This window comes from Sturnus vulgaris, chromosome 9 (assembly GCF_052056855.1).
Source record: "Sturnus vulgaris isolate bStuVul1 chromosome 9, bStuVul1.hap1, whole genome shotgun sequence".
In the NCBI taxonomy this organism is placed as follows: domain Eukaryota; kingdom Metazoa; phylum Chordata; class Aves; order Passeriformes; family Sturnidae; genus Sturnus; species Sturnus vulgaris.
This window is the reverse complement of record NC_142251.1, coordinates 16,759,353-16,775,589: the sequence shown is the minus strand read 5'-3', so window position 1 is coordinate 16,775,589 and position 16,237 is coordinate 16,759,353. Positions and strand designations below refer to the sequence as shown.

General features: G+C 39.6%; 1 protein-coding gene across 2 annotated transcripts in view; it reads left to right on the top strand.

Moving 5' to 3' along the window:
- TGFBR3 (transforming growth factor beta receptor 3) overlaps positions 1–14,840 on the top strand; it is a 111,105-nt gene extending 96,265 nt beyond the window's left edge. For both annotated transcript variants that reach the window (XM_014884131.2, XM_088169961.1), the window contains exons 13-17: positions 1,543–1,836; positions 2,319–2,439; positions 6,342–6,377; positions 8,340–8,447; positions 14,621–14,840. In XM_014884131.2, the coding sequence (XP_014739617.2) occupies positions 1,543–1,836; positions 2,319–2,439; positions 6,342–6,377; positions 8,340–8,447; positions 14,621–14,739 (678 nt within the window). In that variant the 3' untranslated portion in view covers positions 14,740–14,840. The remainder of the gene's footprint in view (positions 1–1,542; positions 1,837–2,318; positions 2,440–6,341; positions 6,378–8,339; positions 8,448–14,620) is intronic.
- Positions 14,841–16,237: the final 1,397 nt, after the last annotated feature.

Sequence of the window (16,237 nt, the reverse complement as noted above, 5' to 3'; positions counted from 1 at the left end):
TGCATTTATTACTAAGAAAGGTTTTATTTTGATTTTGACAAATACATATTTAGTAAAAATTAATTATCTACTTTTTCCTTGTAGTTTTTTTTGTTTGTTCTGGTTTTTTTTTTTGTTTGTTTGTTTTTTTGGTTTTTTGTTTGGTTGGTTTTAGTTTTTTTTTCTTTTTTTTTGTTTGTTTGGGTTTTTTTGTTTGTTTGTTTTTTAAAGGTTTTTTTGGGTTTTTTGTTGTTGGGGTTTTTTTGTTGTTGTTGTTTTTTGGGGGTTTGTTTTGTTTGAATCTTTTGGATTCTGGGGTTTTTTTCTTTCTTCTCTGCAGTCAATTTCTTACCATATTTGGGATTTCCACCTTCCTCCTGTGTTTTTTTCTTTCCTTGAGATATTATTCATCTTTTTATTTAATTAACTGTAGTATGCCTGTCCTACTTTCCATAATCTCTTTTTTAATTAGTTTACACCATCAGCTTACTTCCTGTCAGTATCTGTGGCTGACTTTTGTTCATCCATCTTTATTTCTGTTCTTTTTAGATGATCTTTCTTGCTTAGAAGCTTCAGCACATCCCTTCATCTCTAATTTGATTGCTGCTCACATAAGGGAGAGAAAAAATGAGAAATCCTTTTATTCACTGCAAAACTACTAGCATCCAGAAATTACTGCATAGACACACAATTTGGCAGGCTCTTCCTTAAAGATACATGCAGCACATATGGATTAAGTATGCATATAAGGCACGTTTTTTCTAAGAAGATTTCTTATGGAACTATTCCATGGGGCAGTGTTAATGGTTAGACAAATGCTTCTGTTGTTTCTTAAGAGCAGCATGCCTCATTTGGTACCAATTCCATTTATTTTTTTCTTCTAATTATTCTGTAGCATTTATTGTCCACATTCCAATTCAGCTGAGCAACATCAGGGCATTGGAAACTTTCAGTCTTAATTATTTTTCATAAAAGAACATGAATTTCAAACTTACAGTAAGCTAAAAAGATCCTTTCACAAGAAAATACAGCTTTTTAGGAGGCTCTCTCACCCCCTCCAGTCCAGGAATGCCACCCACACGTCAGACCATGACCTCCTCTGTGCCTTTGCATTCCTGTCTTGGCTGGGGTGGATTCTCTGTTGTGTCTGTTGCTTTTATTTTTTTTTTCTGTTTTCATTATAATTTTGAACAGCTACAAACCCATGGAATCAGTGATTGATTTCCATACAGCTCTGTTATAGCCTGTGTGTCTAAGGGAGGCAGTGCCATCTCAGGTGGCAGACACAGACATTAACTGTGTGTCTTATCAAGGGGGGTTTATCTTTCAGAAAGATAAGGAATTGCTGTATTTATGCATGTTTATGCTATTAAACAGCTGTGGTTTTGAAACCACAGATTTTCTGTCTCTCAGTTTGACAGTTTACCCTTAACATTTAGCCTTCAGAATATTTCAGATTGGAAATGGCACTGGAAAACTGCTTAAAAAATTATTGAAAATATTAATGAAATGTGAACTAAAACTGTAATTTCTGAGATCTTTCTGTCTCTTTCTTTAATGCAGGTGTCTGTGACTAAAGCTGACAGATCTTTGGGCTTTGCTATTCAAACGTGCTTTGTTTCCCCGTTTTCAAATCCAGATAGAATGTCTGACTATACCATTATAGAAAACATTTGTCCTAAAGATGAATCTGTTAAATTCTACAATATTGAGAATTTTCCAATACCACATGCACAGAAGGACAGAAAAAGATTTAGTTTCGTGTTCAAACCAGTGTTCAACATCTCACTGCTTTTTCTTCACTGCGAGTTGACTTTGTGTACAAATAAAGACAAAGATACTCAAGGACTGCCAAAGGTCAGTAATTTATTCAATTTATGAAAACTTGTGATTTACATGAAAACAATGTATTTTTTCATCTGAACTCTGAAGGTAATAAATTATTTTCTCTGGGATTGTCTAATGAACATGATATCTCTAGGCTCAGGGTTTTAATAGATAAGAGCTATTATACTGTGCATTTTGACTACATAATTTGCAGTTTCTGTTTAAATTTCATTGGATGGCTGTAAATAGAAATTGCTTTTTATTGCACAAGTGGCTCAAGTTTATCTTCTCTATGCATATCCAAAGCACAAACCATGTTAGCCTTAATTTCCAAAGACATTAACCATATTGAATAATATTGTAATCTGATTGCTACAAAAGAGAAGGTTGTTTGGAGGTTCCATTTTTGGTAAATGATGTAGGGTAAAACTGGATTTGAGGCACCTGTGCCATTGGCACAGCTGTCCTGGCAAATGGGTGACTGACCTCACACTCTGTTCTTTGCACTCCAGTGCATTCCTCCTGATGAAGCTTGCACCTCTCTCAATGTGGATATGATCTTGGCCATGATGCACAACAAGAAAACCTTCACCAAGCCCCTTGTTGTAATAATACAGGAAGGAAAACAAGAAGGTATAAAAATGAGCTTGATCTGTTTAATAATGCTATGTATATATAATATTTTGTAATATAGAGCCACTTGAAATGAGGGAGTGGTACAGTATGTGACATTGTATAATCCTGTGGTGGCACTTTGTCTATAAGATGTTAGGACATTTCCCTGGCAGTAGTCATCAGGTCAAGTCTTTGCCATTTTTTAACCACGTTATTGTTCCCTGGACGTGTGGGTTTGCCCAGCATTGAGAGAGGAATACTAAAAGCTGTACAAAATAACGTGGGTTTTGGAAATATGAGTGTAGCAGTAGCACTTGGAGCAGTTTCTTGTTGCCCAGAGATCAAAGGCAGTGTTCTGCTCCCTGCTGTGTCCTTTATTTATTGTGCTTGTAAATATAAATTTATGAATAATAACAATGGAATTGCAAAATACTGAGGATGTTAAAGCCTGATAAGTTTGTAAGGCAAAGAGGTGGCCCCTGGAGACTCACTAGATTCTTAAACTATGAAGAGCAAAGGATAGTATGCACAAAGGGGCTCCTTTGGTGGGACTTGTTTGATTATGTAATCTTTCCTGAAAAAAACCAAAACTGTGATTAGTAACTGGTTGAAGGAGATGGAGAGGCTGAAGTGCATTGTGAGATAATGCCAAACAGCATGATGAGACCTTATTCTAGTTTAAGAATATGCCCTGTGAGTGATGGAAAGTAAGAATTGTTCACACAGTTTCATTTAATTGGAAAGTTTTTCTTAGAAAATCACTCTGATAGCAGCATCAATCACGTTTTGATGCAGTCCTAGAAGAAAATATGTGCATTTGTCTTTTCTTTTTGTATTTGCATTGAAGTTTCATAAGAAGCTTCAATGGCTTCCCATACACATCAGTATTTTCCAATGGTGTCCAAAGGCTGTTTGACCTCTGGAATGCTTTTCAGGGAGCATCAAAAGGATGGGGATCAGGAGTCCTTCATCCTCTGTTTTACAATGCATGCTGTTAGTCTTTGAACGATTTCAAGTTCAAATACAGCATTACTAGGGGTACATAGGCAGCAACTGTTTCTGTCTAACTCAGCAAGTCAGCTCATATTTAGTTTGGAGCAAAATTGTTAATACAAATCAAATCCACTATGAATTAAAGTCAAGTATTTGATCTCTTGCTATTACAATTAAAACTGTGCTTTGGGCCTGATTCTGGACTTTCATTTTGCTCAGCTCTCATATTATTTCAGTAGGTTTTCTATTGGGAATGAGTAAATCCTGCAACTGAAATTTGCCTTTCAATAAACAGACTCGTAGTTCAGCTCTCTTGTCCTTATGATGTGTGGAGCATTGTGCACAGCTCCCATCTTGGGCTCCACTCAGAATGTTGTCTTTGTCAGAGGCACAAGGTCTCAGTGTGCAAAGACAAGCTAAATTTATACAGATTAGTTACAAGACAACAGTGTGATGGAGTATTTTGTTGCATTGTGGGTGATTTTAGTATAATTGTGGGACTCTTGGTGGAAATCTCCCCAGCATATCCCAGCTTTCAGACATAATCCAAAGTGGCACATTAACAATGTAGCTTTGTTGGTGTGCAGTTGTTCTGCACTGAATCAAAACCCCTTTCTTAAAGCCAAATGCCATTGTTGGCCATTACATGAACTTAAGATTTGGAGAAGAAATTATATCATGTTATTGAACAGGAGAATTTACCTCTCAGAGGTAGTGTTGTTTGTTTTCTTTGATGTGAAGAGAATCAGCTTTCACTATTGCAAACCACTCTATGTGAGGTACTGCCCCTGGTTCTCCTCTTCAAGTTACATGTGTAAGTCATGTGCTTGATATTTCAAAAGTCAGAACAAACTGAACAACCACAAAGGTGTTTTTTTCTTCAGACAAGCTTGTAACTGTCATTGCCTGTATTAGAAATCACAATACTGTATATAAATGAGAATTTGCAGTAGATCCCAATGGAAGTGTTGAAAACCTAACTCCATGCCACCTACGCTCCCTTTGCATACCTGCATTTCCCCATGCTCTTTCCCACTCCCATGAAAGGCACAAGGATGGCCATTTATATGCTAGGAAATACAAGTTCTGTTGGAATAATCTACCAACGTTGTTCAGATTTTTGCTAAGAGTGGAAACTTTAATATTTCTACAGCAAAAAGAGACAGGTCATAGAAAGAAGGTCCAAAGGCCTCTATCCTACAGAGGTATAGAAGACAATCATTCTAAAGGCTGGCAGCACTTGTTTTTAAATTAGATGGTTTTTTATAGACCTCAATGATTCTCACTGCTTCTGAATTGCTCTGAGCAAATTGCAATAAAATAGATGTAAAAACTGGATGACTGAAGAGAATTGATAATGAGCTACACAGCTTATCATTAGTTGATTTCATATTCTCTGTAGAGAGGCCAGTGATAGAAATAGCATGGAAAATTAATTTTCCTCTCAGCTCAGAAGGCATTTTCTTGGCACTTGGGATATGCCAGTGGAGTGTTTGGACAACCTGATAGTGCCCTTACCCATGTTTGTACTTCTCAGTTGCAGTCCAGCCCTCCTGGCAGATCTTACATTCAGTTTTAGTGTTGCTGTTACGTGCACTTGATAACTTTCCAGATTATTTGTGCATGCACCACCCCACACACCCCTCTATGTCCTCACCTGTTTCCTACTACTGTTCCACCTGTTTCCTATTATCTGCCAAAAGTGATCTGAGACAATAATACAGTTTAAGAATAAAATGCTTTTTTTGATTTTGTAGGCACATGTGTCTCAGGTCTAAAGGGTATTGCTGGAAGTTTGGTGCTGCCATCTGGGTTTTAAAAGTTAGAAGCATAGTCTTATTTAAGAACACTTTAAAGAAATTAATATATTTATTTTCAGTATTTTTGGGCTGTTATGTTTGTGCAGAAATTAATTAAACTATTTTTTTCCAGTTGCTAAAGATAAAAAAAAAGTATTGAAACGCAGTCTTATAAAGTCCTTTTACATCTGTTGCACTGATCACACTCAGATATGCAGAATATAAATGAAACCCCTGAGTTGCTGGGCAATCCAGAATCGAACTGCAGCCAACCAAACAGGTCCCTGGGTCTGAGGCCAGAATCTCTAGCTCTTCTGCTTGAGGTGGCATTCTTGGAGAAAGATGAGAGGCCAATCAAGGAAAAGGAGGGGAAATTCTTTATGTTTTAAACATTTGTTTACTTGTCTCTTTCTGTTACAGAGTGATATCTTCATCACTAGGATGATGATATTTGATATTCTTGCCTAGAATAATAACTTTGATCTTTGAACAATACCTATGATCTTTTATTCTTATATATAATAATACATTTTTTAAACTCTGCCTCCCAAATAAAAAAAAAAAACACCCCACACAACTTCCAAGGCAGAATACCATGCAGGACTCAGGAAAACGGGTGAATAAGCACATATGCATGTAATTTGGACAAAGCAGTATGTATTGTGCTGTAAAACTCACTATTCTTTAGTGAGCGTTTGCTTTTGTGTGTGTGTGACTTAGTGTACTGGTATCTCATATTCATGATTAGTGGACAGATGAATGTGATCACCTTAAAACAATTTTTGTTCCTTCATAGTCTGTGAACTTTAGGAGATACACATAGGGGTTACCAGAGTTACTGTGGGTCACAGCTGATGACATCTGATTTGGGAAAGGTTGCAGTGTATTTGTTAGCAAAATATATGGTCCATGAACTATACTCTAGCTACATGAGGAATAATTAATATATTACTAGAATTTTTCTGAAGTGAGTGAGATTACTAAATTTGGTCGGCTTTTCCTGAAATTCATGGTTTGTAAAAATTACAGTTAATGTCTTTCTGTGAGATCAGAACCTGCATCGTTTGTAGGCTGCATGTGGAATTCTATCTGATTAATGTTTTGTACATTTTCTTTGTTTTAAATTAGATCCTTCCCTTCCAAAGCCAAACATGAGACAGCCACGTAAGTAACTCTTAAAACAATCTCTTTTAATCTTTAAACATTTGTCTGCAAAGCACTAGAGAAATTAAGAAAATTCTCTTCAAGCTTTCTGAGTGTGTGCATGTTTAATTCAGAGACAGAACAGAATTCTGACTGTAGTGTTGACTGAGAGGTTCCCATCAGTGTTCGGAGGAGGACTGTGACCTTTTGTGTATGTGAAAATCAGTTTTGGGGAAACACACTGAGAGTCTCAGACTTAGCAAGTTCCCGTGCTGGTGTGTGTGTTATCTCCCCCTCTCTGCTGAGAGTGTTAGAGCAGCAGTGCCATCCCTCAGAGCTTCTGGGCCCTACCTGGGTCCTATTTCAGCCTCACTCCTGTCCTGCACCACAGCCCCAGGTGCTCCAGCACTTACAGGCCATGCTTAGATGAGACGACTGCCTTGATATGAATTAATTTCTTTGGTTTTAATGTTGTCTTGGTGTAGTGAATTAATCAGGGTCCATTAATGACCCAGAAAAGGAGAGAAGCAGCACTTGAAGAGAATAAACAGAAAGGTGCAGATGATGTGCAGCCAAAAGCAAGAGTGAATAGAGAAAAGGGAGATTTTAGAAGTGTAAAGCAGGTTTTTTTCTGCTCCTGTCCCTGTGTTCAAGACTAAATTTGTTCAAAATAGCAAAGGCAGTGAGCAATTATGTCTCTGCCACTTCTCTATGCAACTTTCTTCTCTCCACTGTATTTCCTCTGAAGAGGAGAGGACACTGACTGGTGCCTAGTGGAAAAATCAGTTGAGTTTACTATTTTGTGTTTGCACTCGAATGACTCGAAGTAGCCAAAGGAAGCAGAAACAGTCTCATAGAAAAAATGATAGAAAAACCTCCTAAGACATTATCTATCAGGTGGTCAGGTGTTATATATGCAAACTAGGTGACAAGCACCCAGAAATGAGTCCTGAAGGCCCTTACCAACAGGAGTTGCTGGAGAAGACTTTTGTCAAAAGAGGATGAGGGATGTCCTTAGGGACATCTGCTGGATGCAGGATGTGTAACGTGAGGGTGTTGGAACTGAAAATTCCACTGAAGGATCCTGCTAAGATCCAGTCAGCTCATTTCCTGGCCAGCATAGTTAGTAAAATGTTATTCATTGGCCTAAGCGATTTTCTGCACTGGGAGATATTAAAAATACTAAAACTAGAAATAAGTTTTTTAAGAAGAAATTTCTCCAAAAGATTGCTGAATTACTATTAATTTTAAAAGTATTTCTAATTACCAAAAAGAAAAACACAGAGGCCAAAAATTTTTCTGTTTGGATGATTAGCACTGGGGTGCCCCCCATCCAGGAAACAAATGCTGTTAGCCTTGAAATGGTCCTACAAAAGGGCCTCTCCCCTAGAAAGTGATTTACGTGTGTGCGCTTCTATTTTTGTGGTCTGGAATTAATTTCAGTTATTGAAAGCGTTGCCAAATGTGAAAAACAATTGTTTCTATTTATGTTTTCGCTGACTTTTTGCTGGCATCTCTTCCCTCTTAACAGCAGTTCCGTTCTCCACCTAGATTTGAGACTGAATTTGAGGAGATGTAGGGGAAAGTTTGCTTCAATGTTAGGCCATTTAAATGAAAAGCACTTTTGCCAAACATCTCAGCCTTTTTAAAACACACTTTAAAGATAAATGAATACTTAATTGAAAGCAAGTTATTAACAGCCAACTGAAAAGGCTTAATTTTTGCAACTCTTTCCAGATTTGGGTGTGCTGAGCTAGAGTTTTACTTTGTGATGTGGAACAGTTGGTTGGACTGAAGCCACTCTGGAAGCATCACTTTCATTTCCTTGATGCAAATCTGCTAGTCTGTTTCTCAAAGCTGTGCTTAGTTAATGATGAAATTTTAAAAAGCTTTTCCGTGAAAGAGTCAGGGTGAATTTTTGTGAAATGGTATGTGCCCTCTGAAGATAAGGAGTGCCTGTGTTGTGTGTGTTTCCCCGAGCAGCCGTGCTGTACGGGCTGGACACGCTGACCGTGGTGGGCATCGCCTTCGCGGCGTTCGTCATCGGAGCCCTGCTGACCGGAGCGCTCTGGTTCATCTACTCACGCACAGGTACGGCACAGGGTGGAGCTCACAGCCTGCTCTGAGCCCCTGCACGGGCAGGGAGGGCAAGGGAGACACCACTGCTTATCCTGGGATTGTTTATTGTCTTGCTCTTTCTTCTTACTCAGGAGTTTTCCAGCAGGTCCTCCCATTAACCTCTATTGCATATCAGATACCCGCCCTTCCCTAAAGGGACATGTTGCGTGTTACGGTTTAAATTTTGCTTAAATAATTTTAAACACAAATCTTGAAAACTCATCTGAGACATAAGTAAAACTGAGTATTCCTGGCTTGTGTATTATCATTAGTAACATCTCTGTATTTCAAATTTAGTTAATACTTCAGTTAATGGATCCCTTTTGGTTCCCATACTACTTAAAAATATTTTTTGCAGTTACTACATTAGGCTGATGTGTACAAGAAGTGGGCCAAATGGTTAAGAGAATGCTTTATCTAAACAGACATATTCTGAGTATAAACTAGACTTGAAAATTTTTATTAGGCCTTAATTACATAGAATTTTTGTTACAATTATTTATTCCTTCATTCTTCAACTAGTATTTTCAATTGCTAGAAGTCACATGTAATCTTAATTGTGTCCAACCAAATACTTAGGAATGTCCAAATTGATGCAACCTCTGTGCACAGATAATTTTCCAGTATCTTCTTAGAATTTTTCCCATGCTAAACTAAATTAGCAAAAATGGAATACTGTACTGAAAGAAGAGAGCATTTGGGGAGCTTTCTGTTGCATGCCCCAGACAACTGATGGAGCCTTGATTTCCAGCATATGACCGTGGCTGTTTGTGGATTATGGGGTGTCTCAAGATCTTTAGAGTATTCTGGGCTTCCAACTACTTCCACTTTTGACCTTGCAAGGCTGTACCAAGATCTGGGAGGTGGGAAAAATGTGAGGTCAATTACTCCAAGCCTGTGCAGCTCTGGAGCACTGAAATTCACCTGTAGCCCTCTGCAGGGTTTCTTTTCTGACATCTAAAACTTAATGGAAGCTATTTAGGAGTGAGAATCTGGCCCTGTTGGGTCAGAACTTCTGTAAATATTGTGACTTAGGAGCTTATGGTAATTTGGAAATAAAAACTATGATGTTTTTTCCAGTTGGCAGTGCAGCAATTTTGTATAGGCAATTTAATACTTCTCAGTGCATCAGCTGTGTATGAAACTTGTTTGGAATTGAAGCAAACAGGGAAAATTTAAAGGTTGTGATAATATGTATAAATTGTATAATTCTCATATAAGTACTGAAACACTATGGAGGAAAGGTAAGGGCTCTTTCAGTGAGTAAATGGGAAGTTAAATAATTCTCATATCAGTAGCCTTTATTAACAAAAGTACCCTTGGCCCTGCATTTGTGGAAGTTCAATCTGTATTCACATACAGAGCCATCTATAGACACTCATTTTGTGTCAGTACTCAAGGAACACTGGGAAGCCAGCATGATAAATCCTTCAGCAACAGTAGAACTTGGACCAATCCCATTAAAAGAATTATATTAGCCAAGTACATCAGTCATGGTGACCACATACAAGTAGTAGAGAGGGCAGCTGCTCTGCCTTTGTGTTTGAGAGATGAAAATAAGTGAAGAAAAAGGCCAGACAAAAAGCAATAAATGAGTATAAGAAAGGGGACACTGTAACTCATCAGATTAGAGAATCACATAAATTATAAAAATTATCTAGGAAGTTTTCTGGTTCAGATTTTCAAAGGATTGTGAAAGTGCACCTATGCTCCTGTGCACGTGATTTTTCTGTGCATAGTGCCTTGTATCTACAAAGAATAAGTTGTAGCAGAGTGCAGGGAAGGCTCTGGCAAGCACAGTCTCTTAGAGGACAACTGCCGTGGCAGACAAGATAATCCAACTGCAGTGGAAACATTTTAGAGCTTGTTGCAGTCCTTTGTTAACTTGAGGAGGGGAAGAAAGAAAGGGTAATCTAAATTTCATCTACAGAGTGGCTGTCATTTGCCATTAGAGGATTTATGCATTGCTGAATCGTTTTCTGAAATCTCATCTTTTGTTGTAAGTAGTACTGGGTTTCCAACACATGACTTAGATAAAAGGTTGGAAAATATGAGTTCATTCTAAAACTCTGTTTTGCCGATACTCAGAGCACAGATAAAAGCTACTGCTGGTAGAGAATGGCAGCTTGGGATGTGTGAAGGAAGTTATTTTTGTTGCTCTGTGCTAGTGCTAAGTGCAGTGCAGCAAAAGGCCACCTTTTTGCCAGTAGTAAGATTTGCTGATACACTTTTATCAGTGTGTCTGCTGCTAGCAAAGAAAGTGTTATGTGAATGAGCTCTTTTGTTCATCTTGATAGGCCATTAGCATTAAAACCTCAAGCAAGTGATAGCAGAAGGGAACTACAAAATAGGTAAAATTTCATCTCCAGATATTGAGCAAGGATTGCTGTGTTGTCGTGTAGGGCTTTTGCTAATTTCAGTCATGAAAAATTTCTGCCAAAGCATCACAGCCGTCCTTTAGAAAATTCTAAATTTTCTGAAACAATTCAACATGTAGTAGAGATGTCCTATTATACATGGGCAGGAAGAAGAGAAAGGGAAAGCTAATATCAGAACAACAGAGGAGAAATTTTAGCTGACTTGTCTGTAAAAAGACTCAATACTTTTGATCCTTTCTCTAGTCAGTTAAAGGGCATGAAAGGTGTTAGTGCTGCGTGGAGAAGACCCAAGAACGAAGAGAAATACCAGACATTTGCCACAATTAACCTAATTTATCTAGGGGTCTTGTAAAGAAGCAAAAGTTTTGCAGTGTGCATGAATGCAGAAACTCTTCATAATTTAACCATATAAATATGTATCGATGTAATACGTGTCTTAGTAGGGATCATTGAGTATGTTTAGGAGAGGCAGGCACAAGCCTGATTAGTTAATGAGACTGTTAAACCTTGCAAAGTGTGTTAAAGAAAACATCCGTCCCTGTGCTCTCTTAGGAAACGCGCTTCCCTTCTTCAGGCGGTGTTGCAAGTTAAGAGGATAAAGTGTTCCAAAATCGGAGAAGTTAAAAGCGTCCCTCCTCCCCCACTTCTCCCTTTTTTATGAGTTCTGATTTAAAGTAAACTGACATAGCAACCAATTATATTTGGCAAATGGAGATAGAAAAGCAAACATTCAGACTTCCTGGACAGGGAGTACAACTGGCAGCTTTCCTAAGTGTGAATAATAAAGTGCATGTTGTTGCGTTCAGATGGGTAAAAGCTTATTTACTGTCAATAGATGAGATGTGTCCATTCTGAGCAGTTTTGGTTCAGTAACATGAGATACATGAAGCTGTTTACATGAAAAAGACAGATGGAGAATGCCTCTTCAGTGATCGTTTACATTTCTTTACATCCCTTTCTTGAATACCCTTTTAAAAAAAGCTTTGCTATGGTTTAGCTAGGTATTGAGGAAATAAAATACAGGAAAAATCAGCCGGTCCAGATGTAGTTGCTAGGCTGTGTGTTCATAACATTACTGTGATTTGGATTTTCTTTTTTCTTGAGAACATTGAGAATTTGTTATCGTTCAGGAAGTGATTGTGGTGCATCAGAGCTGCTGATGTGCTCTAGAAATGAGGTGCTGCAGAGGCCATTACAGTGGAAGGAAGGGGTCTTCCAACCCAAACAGAAGGGAGGGTACCTCCTAGGACGCTTTCCAGAGGAGCCAGGAGGGGAGTGTGAGCCATTGGGCTTGCTGGGGACTGCAGCACTGCGCTTTCGCTTTGCCATAAAATAAAAACAACATGTGTTTGGCTTATAAATGAATTTATGCTTAAATGCATACAGATTGTGCTGGTGTGCTGAAGCTGACCCAAGCTGTGTGTAAGCATGTGGTTTGTAAAATGGGTGACAGCAGAGCTGCAGGGAGAGGCGGGGGCCCCGCCGGGGGGAGCCCAGCGGCCGCGCTTCCTCTGCCGCCCGAGCGGCTTCTGCGGCAGGGCTGGGGTCTGCAGCCCCCTTGCTGCTGTTTGTGTTCACTTGTTTAGTTTAATGAAAGGGAGTTTGCTTATCGCTGCCTTTATAAATATATCCTGTAGTACAAAAGGAAGGAAGACATGTACACAAACAACGGGAGGAGAAGGGAGCGAGTCGGGAGGGGAAGAAACGTCCAAACAAGGCTTATGAAAGGCTGTACAGCACGATGACACATGCTTTGATTTGATACTGTTTATTCTGGGGAGTTATGAAGCCATTTCCAAAGCAAGTTAAAGCTGAAACTTGATTTATTTGCAGATGACTGGGGGTAGATTCTGACCTGCTGCCTATGAGCAGAAATCCACGGCTCATGGATGAGCTGCAGTAGTTATTTCTTACACTGGGAAAAACAGACTCAGAATCTACTCACAAGAGTAAAATGCTCGACTGAATGCTGAATTTAAAAACAAGATCTTCACCCTCTTTTTAAAAGTTCGTTTGGCCTCCTGGGCAGTGTGGTTCATTGGTTTAGTTTGTTGGGTTTTTTTCTGTCCTGTCCTGTCCCTTCTTTCCTCCTCATTCCTAAACCAGTGGGGTGTAAGGCAAGAGCTTTGTGTTGTGGGGCCTTAAGTGCACTTCAGCTGTGGCTTGAGCTAGCAACAAATCTGCTGGTCTCCATTACACAGAGCACTTGCAGCCTCTGCCGTGAGAAATCCTCAGACCTCCCTTGTTTGTTTGTTTGTAGCAGACCTCTGAGTACCGAGCAGCCTGCAGAAGGATATTTTGTGGCCTGAGACACAAAGTGTTAAAGGCGCGTTTCCTCTGCAGCCGCATTCCGAGAAGCTGGGCTCTGGCAGCTGGGCAGCAGCACACAGGGCATGGGGATGTGCCAGAGCAGCTCCTGTGGGAGGAAGCTGGCTCGTCCTTGCACTCTAAGCCTCTGCATGCAGGCTGTGCCTCCAGCCTGCCACTGAAGCAGCCACTGGGGAGTGGGATCTCGACCAAATCCTCAACATGGAAGAAAAATTGGAGTGTACGGACCTGAGCCGTGGCATCAGGTTTTGAATGACATAGGATAATGTGGAGCAGGAGAGCTGTGTCACCATAAGCTCATGAGGCAGGAGATGTACTCGCTTCTGATTTTTCCTAATTGCTCTGCCCATGATCCCGCAAATCATTTCCGTCTTGCTCCTTCTCTGGGACAGCGGCCATGCTGGTGCTGGCTGCCACAGCAGGTCTGCAGCTCAGGCAGCAGCAGTGTGACTTACTGCTCTGAGATCACAGGTTCACATCCTGGAGATGAGCTCAAGGGAGGGGGCAGCTACAGTGCACATTATATAAACTTAAGTCTTGCCATCTGTTTTGAAGAGACTGTTTGGTGATATTGCCAAGGTTACAAACTTGAGCACTGTAACTTTAAAAATGCCACGGTTGTGGTTTCCTATGTGGCCTTATTATGGTCTTTTAGGAATTAAATGGCATAATTATTATTTTTGTGCTTAGTTGACAGCTGTATTTTTCTCTTCAATCCCAGCCACAGGTGCAGAATGGTGTGAGGAGACCCCAAGTGCTTGATTTGGCAACCTAAATAGTGAAGGGGTTTTAATTTATTGTCAGTAAATAGTTAACAAGAAATGGTGAGACATGTTCTCACTACAGGTTGTAACTGCTGCACATACTGTGGTAGCTATAGGAAAACTTCCTGCATGTTGTATTAGGAGTAAATCAAGTGGAGCTTTCAGGATACCCTGATGTTTTTCTATGTGTAGAAAACTGGCTGTGTCTCAGGATGTGTGGTATCCAGCTGATTGAAGAACACTGTCTTGAGCTACACTTGTAGTAAATATACTACTCTATAAACTGGCATTAAAACTAAACCCTACATTTCCTGGCCTTTTTCCTGGAAACAGCAAAGCTATAAAGTGTCTGAGTTGTGTAATAGGACCCAATTTGAGTGACAGCTGACAACAGAAGATAGACAATGTTGATCTTGGCAGTTTCCATTAGCTGCTTGTAAAATGCTCAAGGAAACAGCGCTGTTATTTTCCCGATGTGCACAGCAATGCTTAGGTGCCAAAGTCTAGTAACATTTTCAGTGATGCTCCAGTTAAAGTCTGTTATCCAATACATTAATTGCATGGGAAAACAGACCACCAGAAGAGGAAGACTGGGAAGAAATGGATTGTTGTTTTCTATGGCAACATTTTCAATTTCCCTTCTCCTGACCCCACTTTTTCCCTTCCCTTCCCTCAGGGGAAGCAGCGGGAAGACAGCAGGTCCCCACGTCGCCGCCAGGCTCGGAGAACAGCAGCGCAGCGCACAGCATCGGCAGCACACAGAGCACGCCCTGCTCCAGCAGCAGCGCCGCCTAACCCGGGACACGGCTGGGGAGCAGCACAGCACTCGGGGACAGCGGACAGCAGCTTGTTGACGTTAAAAGGATCGGTTTGGTTGCTTCTGAAAAAATGAGGAAGGGTTTTTCTACGGGAAAAAAAAAAAAAAAAGGACTGATTTTCTTTTGGGGAAGCCACTGTGTGTGTGAGTGTGTATATGAGCACACAATGTATGGGTGAACACAGCCTGTTGGATCTTGTTAGCATATTATGCTACATGTGACAAAGCTACTAATTTTACAGTACTGCAACCTGTTCTAGGGGTCTGTGGGCCCTCAATGTGAAATCTATGCCAGTTTGGAAAAATGCTGCTTTGTCTATATGATATTTTCCTTTCCCTGAACCTTCTCATTGACATTGAAGGTATTCATTAAGGGAATTCAGTCATAGAATCACAGAATGGTTTGGGTTGGAAGGGACCTTAAAGATCATCTCGTTCTAACCCTCTGCCATGGGCAGGGACGCCTTCCACTAGAACAGGTTGCTCAAGTGCCATCCAATGTGCCTTTGAATACTTCTAGAGATGGGATATCCACAACTTCTCTGGGCAACCTGTTCAGTGCCTCACCACCCTCACAGTAAAGAGTTTTTTTCTAATATATAATCTAAACCTGCCCTATTTCAGTTTAAAGCCATTACTCCTTGTCCTATCACTACATAAGATAAGCAGAACAAAGATGATCTTAGGTCAAAGGATTTCTGTTTGTCTGAGCAAGAAAGCATCAATGTCAGATCTCCTTGGTAAATAACATTTAATTATTCAGCTACGTTTAGCCTCTTTGAATAATCTTTGTTTTGTTCAGCTTACAGCTACAGCATCTCATTTGCTTTCTTGTTGTGTTTGCAGCTTCAGGTTTGTTCCAGGTATTTTTGTTGTAGTACTCATTGTGTTGGTAATTGGAAAAGAGCACACTCTAACATTCCCTCTCTTGTTTTATGGGCCAAAGCTCTTTTTAAGAGATTTTTTTGATCTGCTATACCAAATACAGGAACACATAAACATTAAGATAAAGAATGGTCTTGTGCACTAACTTAGATGGGTGTGTACCTTTAATGGCAGTTGCTTTGTGAAAATAAATATATATCAAGGTATACACAGCCTAACCACTTTACCAATTGGAAATTATCACAGCATTTCTTCCATACATAAACATATAATCCATAAATATATATATATATATATCAAATTTAAAACTGTATTTTCAGTTTCGAATAGGTAGATAGAGGAGATGAAGAAATTGATTTGGTTATAATCTTTTAGCTAGCATAAATTCTCTTTGAAATAAGAGAAGAGTTTGAGGGCACAAGGAATGTACACTAGTGCCTGTTATTTGCTCTTCCCTGAAAATAGTTGTGCAGTTGTTTGTGTCTAACTGTTATATGAACGTTATGATTGGATAGTCCCAAAGTAATATGAGAATATGGAAATGACAGAAGGGTACTAATTGTCACTGTTTTTTAGTGTCATTGCCTTATC